General features: G+C 46.5%; 1 protein-coding gene across 5 annotated transcripts in view; it reads right to left on the reverse strand.

The window, feature by feature from the left end:
• Positions 1 to 19,674, reverse strand: part of herc2 (HECT and RLD domain containing E3 ubiquitin protein ligase 2) — a 124,218-nt gene that overhangs the window by 89,959 nt on the left and 14,585 nt on the right. For 2 of the 5 annotated variants that reach the window (XM_063201515.1, XM_063201518.1), the window contains 17 exons: positions 18,798 to 19,020; positions 17,251 to 17,351; positions 14,360 to 14,501; positions 13,722 to 13,832; positions 12,769 to 12,952; positions 12,011 to 12,185; positions 11,158 to 11,177; positions 9,179 to 9,367; positions 8,678 to 8,829; positions 7,494 to 7,651; positions 6,405 to 6,518; positions 5,813 to 6,064; positions 5,234 to 5,427; positions 4,732 to 4,932; positions 3,172 to 3,400; positions 1,366 to 1,490; positions 988 to 1,166 (listed from right to left, as the gene is read on the reverse strand). In XM_063201515.1, the coding sequence (XP_063057585.1) occupies positions 988 to 1,166; positions 1,366 to 1,490; positions 3,172 to 3,400; positions 4,732 to 4,932; positions 5,234 to 5,427; positions 5,813 to 6,064; positions 6,405 to 6,518; positions 7,494 to 7,651; positions 8,678 to 8,829; positions 9,179 to 9,367; positions 11,158 to 11,177; positions 12,011 to 12,185; positions 12,769 to 12,952; positions 13,722 to 13,832; positions 14,360 to 14,501; positions 17,251 to 17,351; positions 18,798 to 19,020 (2,749 nt within the window). The remainder of the gene's footprint in view (positions 1 to 987; positions 1,167 to 1,365; positions 1,491 to 3,171; positions 3,401 to 4,731; positions 4,933 to 5,233; positions 5,428 to 5,812; positions 6,065 to 6,404; positions 6,519 to 7,493; positions 7,652 to 8,677; positions 8,830 to 9,178; positions 9,368 to 11,157; positions 11,178 to 12,010; positions 12,186 to 12,768; positions 12,953 to 13,721; positions 13,833 to 14,359; positions 14,502 to 17,250; positions 17,352 to 18,797; positions 19,021 to 19,674) is intronic. The other 3 variants (XM_063201519.1, XM_063201517.1, XM_063201516.1) reach the window with 2 other exon arrangements.

A 19,674-nucleotide genomic window follows, 5' to 3' on the forward strand; every position in this document is an offset into this window, starting at 1 on the left:
ACAGCAGGCCCAAAGCAACTTCAGCACTTTAGTTCTCTCACCTGCCCTAATGTATTTAATGCATTTTATCTATTTACACAGCACTGTTTTTACTTTCTGTTTTTATCTCCTATTGTCATTTTTATTTTTAAAAATTGTAATTATAAATATTATTTATTTTAATGTGGTATGTCCAGCGTCTACTGTCTATGTGTTGTAGTATATCTTGAGGAGATGTGAAATGTTGACCACTTGAGTTTCCCCCTGAGGGATAATAAAGTTTACCTTGACCTTGACCTAGTAACTACTCATATTTCAATAGATTCCAGCTATGCCGCCCCCCCCATAAGCCGTGCCAACCTATTATTTTTCCTGCGTACCCCCATTTACAACTCAATGGAGTTGGTGCATCCCAAAACCTTTCCAACGACAAAAGGAGACATAAGTCACAAAAGTCATAAAAGTCACAGCAGACTTTCCATCAGAGATCCATCCATCCCTTACCAGGTGGAAATGTTTATTTTACTTATAATTTATCTATTGCATGTTTTCTGTACTTTTCCTGCCAACCATAGCACTCCCTTTGCGGCCCCCACTTTGAAAACCACTGAACAATTCTATAAGGACATGCAGGCACCTGAGTAGCTGCTAGAGCAGCTGACACAGCGGCAGGCTCTGGTAGTAAATACTCTATAACCAGCGGCAGGCTCTGGTAGGAAATACTCTATAACCAGCGGCAGGCTCTGGTAGTAAATACTCTATAACCAGCGGCAGGCTCTGGTAGTAAATACTCTATAACCAGGGGCAGGCTCTGGTGGTAAATACTCTATAACCAGCGGCAGGCTCTGGTAGGAAATACTGTAGGGTGAGGCTCTCACTGACCTGAGGAGCTGATGCACTAGTAGGGGCAGGCTCTAGCGGGGGCAGGCTCTGCTTGTAACGTTTCTATAAGGACATGTATGTACCCGATTAGCTGCTATAACCAATACTCTAGGATGAGGGCCTCACCTGAGGAGCTGCTGGACCAGCTGCACCAGGGGCAGGCTCTGCTTGCTGGTGGACTCGTAGATGCCGGTGTTGATGAGGTCCTTGTCCAGCGCTGTGCGGCAGCGCTGCATGCTGGAGGCGTTGGCCTCCTGCTCATCGATCTCCTTCTCCTTCTGCGCCTCCTTCTTGGCCTCGATGTCCTGCAGAGGAGGAGGAAGGTGGGAAAGAGAGAAACGACGCAGAAGAGGAGGAGGAGGAGGAGGAGGAGGAGGAGGAGGAAGATGAGAAGAGGGGGAAATTATATTTGAGTTCACAGAAAGAAGTGTAAGCCAGAGAGGAACAAGAGGAAGGATAAAAACGGTGGTGTGTGTGTGTGTTGTGTAATGAGTTCAGGCTGACCTGGATCTCTGCGGTGATGGCAGCATCCAGAGCGGACTCCAGCCCCCCGTCTGCCATCAGGCTGCTCACCAGCAGGTCGATCATGAAACGCCGCCCAGGGCTCACACTCATCTCATTACCTGACACTGCACACACACAAATTAACACACATGAATTAACCGACAGAAACACACACACACACACACACACACACACACACACACACACGTGCGCACAAACACACACACACACACACACACACGCGCACAAACACACATGTGCGCACAAGCACACATGTGCGCACAAACACACGTGTGCGCACACACACACACACATGTGCGCACACACACACATGTGCGCACACACACACATGTGCGCACACACACACATGTGCACACACACACACGTGCACACACACACACGTGCACACACACACACACACACACACACGCGCACAAACACACATGTGCGCACAAGCACACACATGCACACACACGCGCGCACACACAGCTGAATTACAGTTTTTCTGTTCGCTAAAGCACATTTTCGGAACTTTGGCTGCTTTTGCAGAACTCTTCTCACCTCATCAAAATGACATCCTTTTTGAATGGAGAAGCCACGAGGCAAAGTGTGTTGTTTTTATTTTTGCTGTCTGTGTCTAGATGCTGCAATGTGTGCTAGTAGGCTTTCACTAGTAATATGACGGGTGTGTTAACGATTTGGTATGCTTTTGGCTGCTTAAGCTAAAAAAAAAGAGCTTTAGCAATCAGAAGCGACAATAACACATGACTGTAATAAACATACACACTGTATTGCATATACTCTGTTCTGTTCATGCACTGCTAATGTCATTTTTCTGCAAGTAGCCAGGGGAATTTAGATCATGAGCGTAACAACAGTGACTGCTTCTCCATGTGACTGCTGAAGAAACACATTATCCTCTGTAAGTATCGAATGACTGCACCCTCCTGCTATAAGCAGCTGATATCATGTTTGTGCACTTCAGTATTGACAGTGGTCAACCCTTGTCTAGACCATGGCTGCCTGGGAGCCGGGGTGGGTGTAAATTGAAGCCTACCTAAAAACGGAACAGCCCACTATTTTGGGAAATTCCTTAATTCTGTCTCAAACTTTAAAATTGGGTTGTTATTACCCTTCCTGTTACCATGCATGAGATATCCACGCTAAACAAGAAGGATTTAAGATTAGATGGCTGATTGCTGAACGCTGTTCACTGACCCAAATTGGAGTGCTTGCAGTACATGCTAAATTGGTATAGGGCTGTGAGAAACCTTTTGTCCTCAGGGCTTGCAATAAAACATTGGGTGACTAAATCTGTATTTATGCACACGGTCCTCTACTGAAATGACCCTACTGCTAATGAGCAAGCCACACAGTGCTTCCACTTGCTCACTGGTCTTGTCTCATGTGTAATGCGAAATTATCAATGAGCACTTCTGCCAAGCATGACCGTATATAAAATCTACAATTTGTCAGATATGGGTCATTTGTTGGAAGCAATGGTCAGCCCAACGAACAGTCTTGGCCACTAAGTTCAGTGTCTTTCTAACTTATCATTATCATCGTCATCATAATTGGAAAGGCAATGTTGTTACATTTCATATTTCATATGATACAAATAGAAATCCCATAAAGGTATACATTTTTGTTGAAACAACTGTAGATATTGCACTCATAACACAAAACCTTTGACTAGATCCCCTGAAAAGATAAAGTGGCATATGTTTGTTTTAAGCAACTTAACAAAACCTGGATTCAGGCAAGGGTTCGGGTTCCAAATGTTCATGAGTGGGTTGTGAGTCTGACCTGCGCTGGGCAGCAGCGACGAGAGCGCCCGTGCCCGCTCCTCGGCGGTGGGCAGCAGGACGGACCAGCCGCTCTGCAGCACGGCCTGGGCAGCCGCCTGCACCGTGTTGAGCACGCCCGCGTTGCTGGCCAGCGTCACCACCGCCTGCTTCAGGTTGTTGAGCAGCCCACTACCCAGGCCCAGACCCAGCTCCTCAGGGTCCACCTGGTGACTGATGGCCGCGTGGAGCTGCAGGGATGGAAGGAGGAGGAGGAGAGGTGGAGAGGAGATGGGGAATAAGTTGGAGAATAGAATAGGAAGGGGACAGACAGACAGACAGACAGACAGACAGACAGACAGAGAGAGAGAGATAGAGAGAGAGAGAGAGACAGAGAGAGAGAGAGAGAGAGAGAGAGAGAGAGAGAGAGAGAGAGAGAGAGCGAGAGCGAGAGAGAGCGAGAGAGAGAGAGAGAGAGAGAGAGAGAGAGAGAGAGAGAGACAGAGACAGAGACAGAGACAGAGACAGAGACAGAGACAGAGACAGACAGACAGAATGTGCAGGAAGGGACAGGTGGCAGACAAGAGAGGAAGGGTTTGGGGAAAAGAAGAAAATATGGATGCAAAAGTGATGAGATTGAGTGGATAGAAATAGAATGGACAGGGGTATGAAGGAGACAGAGACATGGCCAGCCAGTGTGTTAAATTTGACATATTGATCATCAACTATGGAAAATAAAAACTGGGTCAAGCCCTGCTGGACCAGGTCCCTTATGTGCAGGCACACAGAATCCCTTTTATAAAGTCCTGGGAGCAGTCTGGCATGGGTACCAAGTAGCAGGCCATTGCTATTCCCCATCTCTACTGCCAAATCAAATACACCAATGCTGGCTTGCGAATGTCTGGTATGCATGACAAAAACACTAGCAGAATAAAAATAGCAGAAAAGAAACCATTCTTCCATAGTAATATACAAATGTCTGCCAGTCTCCAAGTTCTTCACAACTTTTTTCACTTGTACAACAGAATACCAAACGGCTGTGCTCTGTTGTATGGCAAGGGCAACTAAGTGTTGTGGTAGCTCTTATTAAGTGGTACATTTCTGAACATTCACATTTCGGGACATCAGCAATGTTGCATGCATAGCAACACCTGATATGTTGAAAAAGCTTCTCAGCAGGAAATCAAATCAAATCATATAACCAACATCAACATTTTTTCCTGCAGACTATTGTGTCATTTTAATGAGGGAACCCAAACCTTGTTTCTTCTCAAATATCATATATCCTGCATCTGAATTAAATTGCTATGGTCACAGAGTCTTCAAATGTATTAATGGTAAAAAATATGACCGTAGGATACTGCATCAGATCAGAGCAGAACGATACCTCAAGGCCTGACTCAAAATCAAAACGAGATTTACTGACCATGTCTTCACATGATGTATTTTTAACATTTGATTTGTCATGTCTAATGAGGCAAGAGGCAGTGAGCAACATCTGTTTAGCATTTCATGTACAAGACAGTAAAAGAAAAAAAGACATTACAAGATCAAGACAAGCAGAACAGATGTGCCCTCCTACCTGTAGGCGCAGCAGGTTGAGGGTGGCCACCACCATGCACTCCTTCTCCTGTGGCGGTGGCCAGTCGGAGCTGCCATCCATGCCCTCGCTCACCTGCCGCAGCAGCAGGTCCAGCTGCTCGAACGTCATGGGGCACACGTCCACCACGAAGGGCACACGCAGACCCACCGACCACTCGGAGCACGATGACCAGGCAAAGCTCTGCACACACACACACACGCACACACGTTGGGTACTCAATGAATCCATGGTATCCGTGTGTGACAAAATGATCTATAATCCATAGATTTTTACATAGACAGATACAACATTGTTTCCCTAAAGCTAAATTTGCAACCTTTATCTTGAACAGCCACTTATGTCTACAGATAGTTTTGGCATCTGGTAAGAATACTCTTTATGGTTTGGGAGAAACAATCAATAATAACTTTTAAAAAAATGAGTGCTCAATGCTCATCATTAATGTTTATGGAGAGGCCAAAAGGCAAGTGAAGCTCCTCACCTGTCCGGGGCCACAGGAGATGCCCACGATGTGTTTGGAGTTGAGGCCGGGCAGGGCCTTGGGCTGCTTCTTGTTGGAGAAGAGCGTGTCAAAGTGCTGCATTTTGTCGTTGCTGCCCCAGCTGTGCACCTCGCCGTCATCTGTGAGGGCCAGGCAGTGTGTGGAGCCCACCGCGATGTCCACCACCTTCTCACCTGAAACATACGCACATGGGGATAGTATGCTACAATGAGGACAGCCAGATGAATCACGTGACATCCATTACCTCACTGTACTGTAGTTGAATACAGATTCTTCGATTAACTTGACCAATATGACCTATATATGTACACAGTGCGTATATATTATATGTAATTCACCATGATATAATCATTTTGACAGTGCTTGTTTACATACTTGATGTTGGGAAAGAATCCAAAATAGGCATCACAGAGTTCACAAAATCAGTCAAATGGCCACCATCTTGGATGTCAGTGGCAACACCTTAACACACCGAAAACTAAGAACATCTGACCATTTAAGACCTGGAAGTCGCCACTCATTACAAAGGTGAAAACTCAATATCCCACAAGAGCGTACCCTGTAGACTGTCCAGCAGTTTTGGGTAGCGGACGTGTTCGTCGGTGCCGTGGCCCAGCCTCTGGTTGTCCCCTTTGCCCCAGGTATACACCTGTCCGTCTTTGGCCAGGGCCACGGAGAACTGGCTGCCGCAGCACACCTTCATGATGTCCAGGTCCTGCAGCTTCTCCACCAGCTTGGGGGTCTTGCAGCCGTCGCTGCCCCCCCGGCCCAGCTTCCCATAGTCCCCGTCGCCCCATGACCACACCTGGCCTACAGACACACATGCACAAACACAAAGGTCAGAAAATGTGAAATATTTATATTTTATGATCAGGGCTCTAAATTAACCTTTTTCATCACCAGCCAAAATGGCTAGTAGAGATTAAACTTACTAGCCAAACACACACTGACTAATGGGTCAAAGTGGCTAGTATGTTTTCTTTTCTATCAGCCAAACTGAAATGTCACCAGCATTTAGCCGGTTGACTGGTGTTAATTCAGAGCCCTGTTCATGATAATTTAACTTGAACAGGTTAAAAAAATATGTCCAAATCACAATATTACTGTCAGCTAAATAACTCTTTCATTCACAGTGTCCATGTTCCTTTACCATTCTCAGTGACACAGAGGGTCTGTGCGTCCCCACTGCCACAGGCCACGTCCAGCACCTTCTGTCCCTTCAGGGCTGTCACCAGCATGGGGGTGGTCTGGTCCTCACTGGAGCCTGGAGGGGAAGGAGGGGGAGACCAAAGGGAGAGGTTAGACAAGTCTGAAACATGCAGAGCTACCGAAATTCTAAGTTTGCGACCCTAAAGAATTATGTGAACGTCCCCACTACTGGCAAAACATCACACAAACTGGTAAAACATCTTATTTATTCACATTGTTTGACAAATACCATGCATATGGCATGCTAAGGTGTGGAGATAATGAAACTATGGACTATAAAGAAAGTGCACATCTCTTTGTAAGCCCCCTGCAACACAAGCAGCAGGCTTGAGCATTTTCAATTCAATAGGGGTAAGATAAACAAAACCAGCAAGTAATTGGAAAGCTGTCTCTGTTGACATCCACGACAATGATTTTTTTTTAAATAACGCACACAAACTCTGGCTGTAAAAAAAAAGAAGTGGGAAGGAACTACATTGTCCCTTTGAGTAGCTTTAAGAGCAGTACCAGAAACAAGATGCCAAGATGCTGAAACAATGCATCACATTCCTTATGCTTTTAGAGGCAGTGCAGCTGTAGATTTTCATTCCTCTGACACCCAAGGAGGATAAATGTCTGCCTTCTCTCGTTTCTCATACTAACTCTGCTTCCCTGTAATTGATTTCATATATCAGGTGCGCTTGTGCACTGAAACAAAGCATCGGCCTGGGCAGCGGTAGCCACTGGTAGCCATCTTTCACAGCAGACAGATAATTGGGTAAGTATAGATCCCGAGAGTGTAGATTTACACTAAAATATATGAGGGTGCACTCTTGTGAGTGTGTGTAGTGAGGGAGAGGGAGAGGGAGAGAACAAGAAAAAAAAACAATGCACACAAGTATTTTAATATCAAAACATTTTGCTGAAACATTTTAAAATCAAAATGCATTCGTGTTTATAAAAAAAGTGTATGTGTAACGAAAGCTTGCGTGTGCAATTGAATTAGAGTCAACATTGATTTTTCTTGTGTGCGTCAATGAGCGCTACCCACCGTGCCCCAGGCGTCCGTAGTTTCCGCGCCCCCAGGTGTAGAGCTCCCCGTCGGCCGTGATGGCGGCGCTGTAGGTGCTGCCACAGGCCACGTGCACCACCTGCTTCCCCGCCGGCTTCCCCGCAAACGCCGCTATCACCGTGGGCTCCTCCACATAGCTGCATGGTCATGGAAGATGAGAGTCACTACCACTGCCATTATATCACACATACCTAAAACACACTGCACACCACAACATCATGGCAACGCAACGTAACTGACTGCTAACTCATACCACACATACATCACTAAAGATTCCTGTACTTGGCTTGGATATAATTTAGGACCATGGTCTATGGGCAATTATCCTGTGAAATCCAATGCTATTTTGCACTATTTTTCTGATCTGAAAGACAGCATGGTGGTTTCAGTTAGGGAGACAATCAGAGCGCATATGGGGTAGAAAGGCGATGGCGCGTACTACTTTGTTTAAATGCAATTGGCACGACTGGGTATGGGCTACGCATATGCCAAATGATACATTTCTAACGCCCAATAAACTGCCGTGGGCAATCGTAAACCACACCTTTCCAAAGACAAATTGTGTAGGTCATTGCTTCCCAAACTTTTTGGTCTCGCGTACCCCCTAAGTGTCTTAGTTGTGCCATGAGTACCCCCTAATTCATGTTCTATATCGCTTTCTCTGTCCTGATGTGACTGCTCCATACATTTGTTATCATAATAACATTTTTCCAAGTACCCCCTGCAGTGTGCTCGCGTACCCCCTAGTGGTACACGTACCCCTGGTTGGGAAACACTGGTGTAGGTGCCCTTCAGACTCTCTACTTGTGAGAAGCACTACTTAATATTCTACTGACAGCACTGGAACTGGCACAGCAATGCCGCATTCGGTCTGATCGATCCCGAAAAATCTCCCACTTGTGAGAGAGTCTGGTGTTGAACAAGCAAGCCACTGGGCATCATCAGTGCGATATTGAGCTAATATATGAATTAGTCAGTTCTCACTATAGAGTTAGCATACATTGGGAAGAGCAAAAAACAGCAATGAGTGATAAAGCAATGATAAAACTGCAGAGGGGATATTATCCAAAATATATTATATAACCAAAATAGAGAAGACATGAATGACCAAATGTGTCTGGGGCTGAGGGAGGATGAGTGTCCTGAGTGCCGTGCATGCTTACGTGCTGTCTCCATGCCCCAGGCGGCCTCCGTCTCCACAGCCCCAGGAGAAGACCTCTCCATTGGCTGACAGGGCCAGGTAGTGCTGCCCGTCTGGGTGAGCGGCAAGCTTCACGATCTTACGCGACGTCAAGGCATGAACCAGCAATGGAGCCTTTGGAGGATCAAATGGAGTATTCAGAATTCAATATGCAGAAGTACTGACAATACACAGCTGGCAATAGGCTACTGTAAGAACTTGCAGGTGGGACAGTGGAAGGCATTACAGAGGTCATAAGTCAGTCATGGGAACGGTGAGCAAGCAGTTCAGAAAATTCCATCAAATTTCAACATGAAAGACTTTGTAAAGAAACCATGAACACGTGCCAGAAATGTGAACAAACCATGTCTCCAGGCTCCTGTATTACCCGATTTACCACTACCTAAGGTTAACCTGGATTACTACTTAAACAGGTTCTTGGCATATTCCCCTGCTCACTGACCCGTGTGACGGTCTAACTCACCAGGGTGGTGTTCTTGTAGTTCTGCATGTAGACGGCCCCAGTGCTGGCCAGGATGAGGAAGCCCTTCTCGGAGCAGACGATCTGGCTGACGCCCAGGTTGGACAGGGCCTTGCTCTGGATGGGGCCGTTCACATTGGCGTAGGGCTTCCAGCCGATCAGACCCCAACCAAACACCTCCTGGAGGCTCCCCTAGATAAAGCAAAACAACAAGCAAACAACTCATGAGCTTTTGTTTATGATCAAAGTATATAAAAAACACCAAGAACACATGGAGGCGTATTGAGTGCAGAGAGAGACAGAATTCAGTGTTCCATTCCGATGGTCAAAAGATTGTACCAGTGAGTCAGACTGATTAAAACAGTTACATATTTTTATTCAATTGGCCAAGCAGGCAAATTTTGTTCTCTGATCTTACATATGTGTACAGGAAGCAATAATTTTCCAGTCACATTCCTTGTACACAAAAACGAACTTGGCCTGATGAACCTGATTATGAACTGATGGGATTCTGATATCAGTACATTAACTCATTGATGCTGGATGCTGCGTATACGCAACATTAACCCAGGCGGCTGGAGCTGCATAGACGCAGCATTCAGGCTGAAATTTAAGGTTTTTTTAATCAAATATGTGGGTATGCTAGAACTGAATGAACACTAATCTAATGCAAGATGAGGCTCTTGGCTTTTAAATGCACCTTATTTCATACTTATGTGCTTTGGAGGCATAGATAGGCATTTAGCAAGTATTTTTGAAGGTGCCTTAGGCTTAAATGGGTTATGGATAACACTACTGTAGACATACTACATGACAGACACGGTATGTGTCTCTGTCAGCCATAATTGTACCATATGGTTGAGATCATTGAGATTGACAGTGGACATGCAAGTCGGAAAGAATGTGATCAGATCACTCTATCAGGGTCTGCTGAGGACACAACTGGGCCAACAAGCAAACAAGGACAAGACACGCAACATAAACATTACAATACACTACAGTCACCCTTCCTTAGACGCTGAGCTACAGTACCATCTCTGGCGACAAGACCCTGTCGTAATTCCCCTTGCTGTTTGGGTATTGATCTGAAACGGGGTCTGCTTCCTGTAACATCATATTGTAGCTGGAGGCTACGGAGAGGGAGAGATGGCCATTTATAAAAAACTGAAGGAGAATGCAGCAGCACAGCACGCTATGAATGGGGGGCCGACTGGCTGGTAGGCTGGATGGCTGCCTCGGAAGAATGAACTCTTTATGGGGCCAGACTACCCGGTGGGAGCAGTTATCAAAAGCTTTCGGGGGGGGGACAGTGCAGGCCAGCGCTGGCTTACATAACACACTCCATCAAACGCACACTATCAAAAGAAACGTCTCTACAGTAACAGCCACTTAGTAAGTGTGTAGACACGACCAACTGCATCAAAACCTGTATTCAAGACAGCAAAATACTCCGAAACGGAAAGGTTTCTTTAAAAAAAAAAACAACACACCATGCAATACTTTCACTTGCAAACGTAAATAGGCACATTCATATTTCACATTTTATCTTCTTCCATATCAGATTCAGCCATGAATATATTCTACATGCACCCACTGCAGTCAGCAGACTCACACAGCAGTGGAGACAGAGGGAGTCTAAAAAGCTCAACTCTTCACTGCACACACACTCACAAGGACGGAAGGTAACCTAAAGCCTCTCCCTTTCCCTCTCTCTAAAAAACACAAAACCTCTCCCTGGTAGAGGCATGCTGACGAGGAGAGCAAGCCTATCCCAGTGGGGGAAGCAGAGTGTGGGGGGGAGCTGGGTTTTGCGATGGAGAAATAAACCCTGCTACTGCGTCAACTCTCCACTTCCCGTTTCCACATCAATATACATCACTTCACCACATGCTTCTTCTCTGTGTCTGTGAATGTCTGGAGAGATGCACTGAAGCAGAGCATAGAGACACACAGAGGAGGAGTGAAAAGAATGAAAGACGTACCTGCATGTCCCCATGGTCCTCCCACAGAACAGACAGGGACAGAAAAGAGAAAGAGAGAGATGTTAGTACAGCCACTCACAACACAGATTAGGCAAGTGCAAACACTAGGCTTTGAAGAGGGTATTACTATTCTACTAGTCTACTTAGCAAGTACAGAGGCTGTGTGCAAGTATGGGAGTGTTGTAGTGTGTGTATGGTGTGGTACACATGCATGAGAGAGAGTAAGTGTGTATAGAATTATGTTAATACGTACTGGTGTACGCACAACAAACAGTGGAAGAATACACAGACTTTCCTTTAGGAAAGCTTGGGGGTAGCGGAAAACTGGTACTATAAAAGGCTTTAAAATTTGTCTTTTTTATAGCAGAGCAGAGAGGCAGCTCAATAAATGTCAAGCAAGGTCACAGACCATAAATAGGATTCATGACGACAACACATCTCTACTCCGTTTTGTTGTTCAATGTCATTTCCAGGTTCTGCTTATTGGGTGTTGAACTAGTAGTGCTTCCCACTTTGTCAAGTCAATTAGCTTTTATTTGTCCCAGCTTGGGCAATCGTTTTGTAGCAGTGAGTAGTACACACACTCGCACACTTTCACAAGACATTATTTGTCAGTTATTATTATTATTATTATTATTATTATTATTATTATTATTATTATTATTATCCACTTATATACACATTTTGGCATTATGGATGGAAAACAAATATGGTTCACGTGTTAAATGCTCATATGTTGGGTTCTAAAAATGAGAGAACCACATATTATATACCTATAAACAGATATATAAATGTGTAATAATTGAGAAACACTATTGTAGGTGAAGGCCGGGCGGGCTGTGTTTGAGAGGTACCTTGCTGGAGGTGGGGGAGCTGCACTGCGGGGGGCTGCAGGGCGATGACAGGCGGTCCAGGTGGGCCATGATGACCACAGCCGTCTGGCGCAGGTCAATGGCCAGGTCGTTGTCCTGGGGCAGCGTCAGGTAGCGGAGGAAGCTTTCGTTGGGGCTCAGCGGAGCAGACAGGATCTGGATGGAGGACACATTAGGTCAAAGGTCAGAGATAAAATCGTAAAGGGTAAAATTCTGTTATCCAAACTCTAGTCCTCCCTCGTGCTTGTGGCCTTGTGATGACGTCGCAAGAGGTCATTGACGATTTAAGTTTACGTAATTCAATATCTCACACAAGAGCAATTCAAATCATTTTCAAATCATCGTTTTCTCATTTGCAGTCGGGATGGTGAATGGGAAAATAATCCCCAAAAGCTTTTGTGCCTAGGCCGACAACAGGGATTGGGAATGCTTATTGTTTTCTCCACGAAAGCGGGACGTCGGCGAAGCATGAGAGCAAGTCGAGGACGGGAGTTTTGATAATGGAATGTACCCAAAAAGTGTGCCATGGTTGCATAACTGTACTGGTCACACACTTGAACAGGTCAAACACAACTACAGCAGTCACTTAAACCCAAAAGCACTAAACTGCTAAGTCACTTTTGTAGACTGAGAAGAAACTACATAAACACCAGAACCTCTTGACATTCTAATGGACCAACAGAATGCTATCAAACGTCTGTGACTGAACAATATTGATCATATGCGAACGGCCCCTGACCTCCTCCTCCTCCTCTTCCTCCTCCTCGGGGGCGGGCTCGTCCTTGCTGCTGTAGATGTTGTGGAGGCGCTGGAGGAAGGGCAGCAGAGGGGCGCTGGTGCCCTGGGTGGAGCGCTCGTTGTCCATCTCCCGCGTCCCGTTGTCCCACAGGCGCAGCAGCAGCAGCACCGCAGACAGCAGCTGACTGGAAGGAGGAGGAGAGGGAGGGAGGAGGAGGAGGAGAGGGAAGGAGGAGGAGAGGGAAGGAGGAAGAGGAGAGGGAAGGAGGAAGAGAGGGAAGGAGCAGGAGGAGAGGGAAGGAGGAGGGTGAAGAGGGGGGGGAGGGAGGGAGGGAAGGAGAGAGAGGAAGGAGAATACTACAGTCAGCCTCTAAGCTTTAATCGCAAAATATCGTGGGTGAAAACTGTTTATTAATAACGTCCATCCATTGCACATGTGTCTTCTATTGTTCTACTTCTATTGTTCATTTAATTCCCAGCCCATTATAAACATAAGGAACGACAAACTAATCGCATTTGAAATAACATAGTGAAATGAAATAAAATATGACACCATCACAAAATAAACGCACCATGTTAAAATATTAGAGTTTTTTCTAAAAAAAACAAAAAAAAAACAAGGGGTACATTGCATTGTGACTTTGTTTAGGTGATTACAACATTGTGCATTTTGTTGTTGTTGTTAAGGTGTTCCACACTGTGCTTGTGTGAGTGTCATGAAAGTGTTCCCCACTCTACTACAGGCATAGTTTAAGTGTTGCCCACAGTGTCAGCAGGTGAGTCTCCCTTCCCTCTCTGCAGGTGTGCCTTCTCTTAGCCTGCATGTGGCTATTACAGGTGTGTGTTTGTGTGTGTGTGTGTGTGTGTGTGTGTGTGTGTGTGTGTGTGTGTGTGCATGTGTGTGTGTGTGGCTAAGGTGTCTCCCGTTGCGTGCTGTTGCTGTGGCATCCTCACCTGAGCGTGCCTCTCTGCACCGCCAGCTCCAGCAGGATGGCCAGGGCCAGGTGCTGATCCTGGAGGGGAATGTTGCTGGGCCCTTTGGCACTGGCACTGCTGTGCACATCACTACACACACACACACACGTGAGGAATAGTACAAGACAGAAAAGCATAGTTATATACATTACTGTATGTAACAATTCTTCAATCAGTAGTTCTGTGAGATATAGTGGTGTGCCCAGCATATAAGTAGAATAAAGAATAATGTGGTGCAAGATCAGTAATCCTGTGAGTGTATGCAAAGATGTCTAGGGGTGACCAAATCAACACCAAAACCGCCAAAGGGAGGGAATGGGGAGGCCCCGCCATGCCAGTGTAGCAGGGTTTTATACTCTGCTTCATTAGGATGTGCACCTGCGCTCCATCAGATGCCGAGCACAGCCAAACGAATCAACCAGGTACAGCTGACAGAGGGCGGGGCTGTCCCAGGACTACCCAGTCCGTCACAGCGGTCCAAGCACCCAGCGAGAGAGAGAGAGAGAGAGAGAGAGAGAGAGAGAGAGAGAGAGAGAGAGAGAGAGAAAGAGAGCGAGAGCGAGAGCGAGAGCTCAAAGCCAGGTCTCTGGTGGCTGGGTTGTGTAGGGACTGCTCACCTGAGGAACTTGGTGGCCCTCTCCACTACCTCCAGCCAAACGGAGGACACGGTGCCCTCGTCGAACAGCGTGGCCTCTGGGAGAGCACGCAGCGCGTCCAGGGACTCCTGAAGCAGCTCACTACACAGGTCAGCATCATCCCCTGCAACGACAACACATGCAGAGTTGTAGAAAGTAGAAATAGGAGCACTCTTACAGATGTATTTACAACACTAGTAGTGTGATATTACAAAGTTGAAATAATGTAATATACCACCAGTGTTGTAATTACATTTCTAAGAGTACTTCTATTTCTACTTTACACAACTCTGACCACAAGATAGAGCATGTCTGTCTGATCTATCTGGATACACTGAATAGTTATTTACTATGAAGATTCTCATTCATCAAAGTCATCTCAGTTAAGACGTCAATAATGAAAAACTTATTTTCAGATATGTTCAAGGTGTAGAAGAGTAAGAATCTCGTGAGATTTTAAAAACCTTCAAAAACAAGGCCAGCCGCTTACAACCAAATGCATGACTATGTTACTAATACTTTTTAACAGTGCATTTTTAAGCCTAAATGGTACATCCTGTTTAACCCGTTTTGTCCTAAGCCCCTTTTTGGGAAAGGGTGCCCCCTGCCTATTAAATTGTAAATATCTCAGTCTCCGAAGCACATACAAAGATAACATGAGTTGCATTTAAAATCTAGGACCCTCGTTTTGCCTTAGAATGTGTTCATTCAGCTCTAACTTACCCACATGTTTAAATAAAACAGCTCAAATCTCAAGAACCTGAATGCAGCGTATGTGTGTCTCCAGGACACAATGGGTTAAGGGGTTTTGGAGGAAAAAAAACCCAACAACTAACGTAATGACACATTGGCCAGTTGGCTAGTGAGTTCGAAGAGGTGCACATGTGAATGTCTATGGAGTCTCCCTCTCCTCTCTGGGGAAGAAAAGGATAATAAAATAATGGAAGCACTCATCTCCTCGCCCAATGCCAAGGTTTAAACAATCTCTGTTCGAGTGTCAATGTCAGATGCCAGTCTGCTCATCAGGGGAGAGAGACAGGCCTGGGGTCGAGTCAGGGCAGGACAGCACATGTTGAGGGGGGTTGGGGTCAAAGGGTTCTGTGAGCGAGAGCCAGAGTGTGCATCACCATCACCATCCTTTGCCTCTGTGCTACAATAGACCACGCCACTTCAGCTCACATACAGCAGCACTCTTCAAACACAAAAGCTCAGTGGAAAAAAAACAATATCTGAATGTCTTTCAAATGGAAACAAATACTATAAAAGACAACACGACCAGCACCTCATTTTAGGCATGAACTTCATTATTGATTAAACTGTTCTTTCAATGTGCTAAATCAGTCCATTCACAAAGTGTCCTGAAAACAAAGTTCAATAACGATATCAATAATTAATCAGTTGCTTGACAGTGTCCACCCCAAAACACCTTCAACCAAATTGAAACGCATGCGAAATCTGCAGCAAAGAGTTGGCACAAACAAACATATTCGTAAACACTGACCAGGTTATTTTGAAAAGCGTTTTTAATTCATCCTTTTGAGAGTAGCTCCCATGGATATGCAGATAGGCACTTGTCCATGTTTTGGCTGCAGGGGGAGAGATGAGGTTATGAAACGGCCTCATGTTACGTAATCCCCCAGCGTGATACGGCTCTCCTCTCCTCTCCTCTCGTCACTCTCTCTGGACCCCATGGCATCAATGGGGGCTTAACACTGCCCCTCTGTCGAAACAGGTGACGGGCGCTGTCCAAACACATCACTGTGTTCACTCAACTCACTAGCTGGCTCGCTCGCTAGAGGACCAGATCCACATACACACACACACACACACACACACACACACACAGAGACAGATTGCAGATCCAAACACTATTGGAAATATTCTGCAGATTGGCAGGTGGGATCACACAATATGAAATCCATGCATATGCGTAGATACCCTTCTGCAGATGGACAAGCTACCAATTAAACCTTGAAGTGCTCCATTTCTCTGAACACACACACACACATGAAACAAGGGATAAACAGATCAAAGTGTTGGCTAATATTTTGGAGAGTTCACAATAAGCTCTTCATCCAGTCTTGAGACCCAGACGCAGCTCCACACTACATTCGCTCTACGTCTAACTCCCAAGTGTGTTCATGCACTGAAAACATGCACAAACACACACATGCTCTCACGCCTTGACATGATCACACGCTCCGCTGGGTCCATACAACACTATGACCACGCAGAGGTGAATTCCTGAGCCATGCTGGGCTCCCGAAGCAAATATGTGACAGGGTGACAAAGAGACCCAACGGCCCTGAGGAGGTGGGGCAAGGGGGCAACACGAAATGAGCGCTCACTTGAGGGAGGGCTGTGGTATTGATGGATATTTGCAACAGCCACCAGCCAAATGCTGGTAAAAAAATATATTATAAATATACGCATGTGACTGGTGGATAGATGTTTGGAATGTTTGGATATTGCAAAAAAAAAAAAAAAAAAAACAATTTACTGTTAAGTGGCTAGTATATCTGAGCCTTCAGTGTCTGTAAAGTATGACATTATAAATGGTAAATGGACTGCATTTATATAGCGCCTCTCTTCTCCTTCGAGCACTCAAAGCGCTTTACATTGCCTCACATTCACCCATTCACACTCACATTCACACACCGGTGGCCGTGGCTGCCACGCAGGGTACCACCCTGCCACCAGGAACAACTTGGGGTATCTTGCTCAAGGACACAACGATGGAGTCAGGTCGAGCGGGGCTCAAACCTGCAACCTTTGGGTTGCCGAACTGCTCCTCTACCACCTGAGCTACCACCAATCCCTGATAAAATCAAGCTTCATCTCCATGCCGTGGTGGTGGTGCCGCATGTGCTTACCTGACCTCCAGGCTCTGCGCAGGAAGGCGAATGCGAAAGAGAGGGCCGCTCTGGAACCCACCCGGGCCAAGCCCTCCACTCCTTTACTGACCGGCCGCGTGCTGGGAACACAAAAGGAATCACATTTTAATTCATATCGCCAAGGATAACACTGAGATGGGGCACAAGTACAATAAGATGTTTAATGAGCTCTGCATGCATTTCTAATGATACTTCTATCAGTCATATTAAAAAATAATGACTAAGTGACGCAAATAAGTACAAATAAAATACTGGTTGATGTTGCTAATAGTGGGAGACTCAAAAAGCTATAATGCTGCAGTTAGGAGTTTTGGTAACGGCACCGTGTTTCCCTGTGGCTGGACTGACCTCTCCCGGTCTACGTCAGCGGCTGGAGGCGTCTGGTGTTTTGGGATGTGTGGTGTGCCTGTTTGAGGTGGTTACCCTGACCTGTTACTTTCCACGGCGGGGGTGGAAGGAGAGGGGTGGGGTGTTGGAGAGAGTGGTGCGTGTGTGCGGTGGTAGTACTGATCTCTCTTTGTGGTTGTATGTCGTGGGGAGTAGTGTGCGTGTGTGTGGGGTGGATGTATTGACTGAGTAAGTGGGTGTGTGTTGTGGGGAGAATAGCGTCCGAGGTGGTTATAGTGACCGCTTGTTGTCCCAGGTGGAGTAGGTGTGTGTGTAGTGGGGAGTGTGGTGTGGGTATGTCTTTGGGAGTGTGGTGTGGGGATGTCTTTGGGCTGCGCTTGTACGGGGAGGGGAGTAGTGTCGTGTCATGTGTGTTGTGGGGAGTATAATGTGTCTCTGGGAGGCGATTGTACAACTGACCTCTTGTCGCCGACTGCGAGGCGGGTGGTGTAGGTGTGTGTTGTAAGGATTATAGTGAGTGCGTGTGAGTGTGTGAGTGTGTGTGTGTGTGTGTGCGCCCGTGCATACGAGGGAGGTGGTTACTGACCTCTTGTTGTAAGCTGCGGGGGCAGGTGGTGCAGGTGTGTGTTGTAAGGAGCATAGTGTGTGTGTGTGTGTGTGTGTGTATGGCCACCCATACATGCGAGAGAGGTGCTTTTTTAAAATATATTTTTTAGGGCTTTTGTGCCTTTGTTTTGTGACAGGACAATGAAGGGGAAATGAGTGGAGCGAGAGAGACAGGGAAGGACTGGCAAATGACCTGGGCAGCAATCGATCCCGGGTCAGCGGCATAGTAACCCCGTGCCCAACTGTTAGGTCACGGTAGGGCCGCGGGAGAGGTGGTTTTACTGACCTCTTGTTGTCGACGGCCAGGGCGGGTGGCGTGGGTGAGTGTGTTGTAAGGAGTATAGCGTGTGTGTGTGTGTGTGTGTGTGTGTGTGTGTGTGTGTGTGTGTGTGTGTTTGTCCATGTATGCCAGCAAGAGAGTGAGAGGTGGTTATACTGACCTCTTGTTGTCGACGGCGGGGGCGGGTGGCGTGGGTGAGTGTGTGTGTGTTGTAAGGAGTATAGCGCGTGTGTGTGTGTGTGTGTGTCTGTCCATGTATGTCAGCAAGAGAGTGAGAGGTGGTTATACTGACCTCTTGTTGTCGACGGCGGGGGCGGGTGGCGTGGGGGGGCTCTTCCAGCGCACCTTGTACTTCTCGTCCATCATGCTGTGCGTGAGGGAGATGAGGTAGCGCTCCAGGATCACCAGCCGCTGGCTCAGACGCCGCGCCGACAGCGTGCTCTTGGCCGTCACCGAGGACAACTTCTGCTGGTCATCCACCAGCACCATCAGACAGTCCTTCAGCTCCGTCTCTTCTGCAGACACACGCGGACACACACACACAAACACAGCAGTAGTTTGATTAGTGTGTATCCAAATGGATGCAATTATAAGCGTATATTTCTAACGAGAGGCTGTGGCTTATTGCTTATCTAATACTGTTACACTTAATCGCTGACCAACTTTCTTTAAAAAAACGCTTTAATAACAATTAATTTGTTCCACGACATTCAGTTGACAAGTTGAGGAAGTGATTGTGGTTACCCCGGTAACGTTACTCGGCGTGCGTCCATTCGTCGCGCTGCCAGACACACACTTCACTACAAAACCCAGCAAGGGGCGATAAACACCGCAGCCGGAATGAAATGTCTTCGCAATCACACTGACACCCCAACCACAGATGGTGCAAAGATGTGCTCTTCTTGTAGACTCCCTACCCAAACTGCAACATTTAGAACGTGGTGGCACTAGGGCCAGCTTCAGGCAACTCCACAGGTCGACAAGGAAGTTATAATTAAAAACCCTTTATTTTATCTGGGGCATGGTAACTCTGGTAAAACCACCAACCGGTTTCAACCCACACTGGGTCTTCATCAGGGCGTAACAAAGGAGGAGTCCATTAGGTGACCAATTTATCAGTTCAGGGGGTCACATGGTTACCTCGGTATGACATGACATGACCTTTCAAA

The sequence above is a fragment of the Engraulis encrasicolus genome, chromosome 6, assembly GCF_034702125.1.
Source record: "Engraulis encrasicolus isolate BLACKSEA-1 chromosome 6, IST_EnEncr_1.0, whole genome shotgun sequence".
Taxonomy (NCBI): domain Eukaryota; kingdom Metazoa; phylum Chordata; class Actinopteri; order Clupeiformes; family Engraulidae; genus Engraulis; species Engraulis encrasicolus.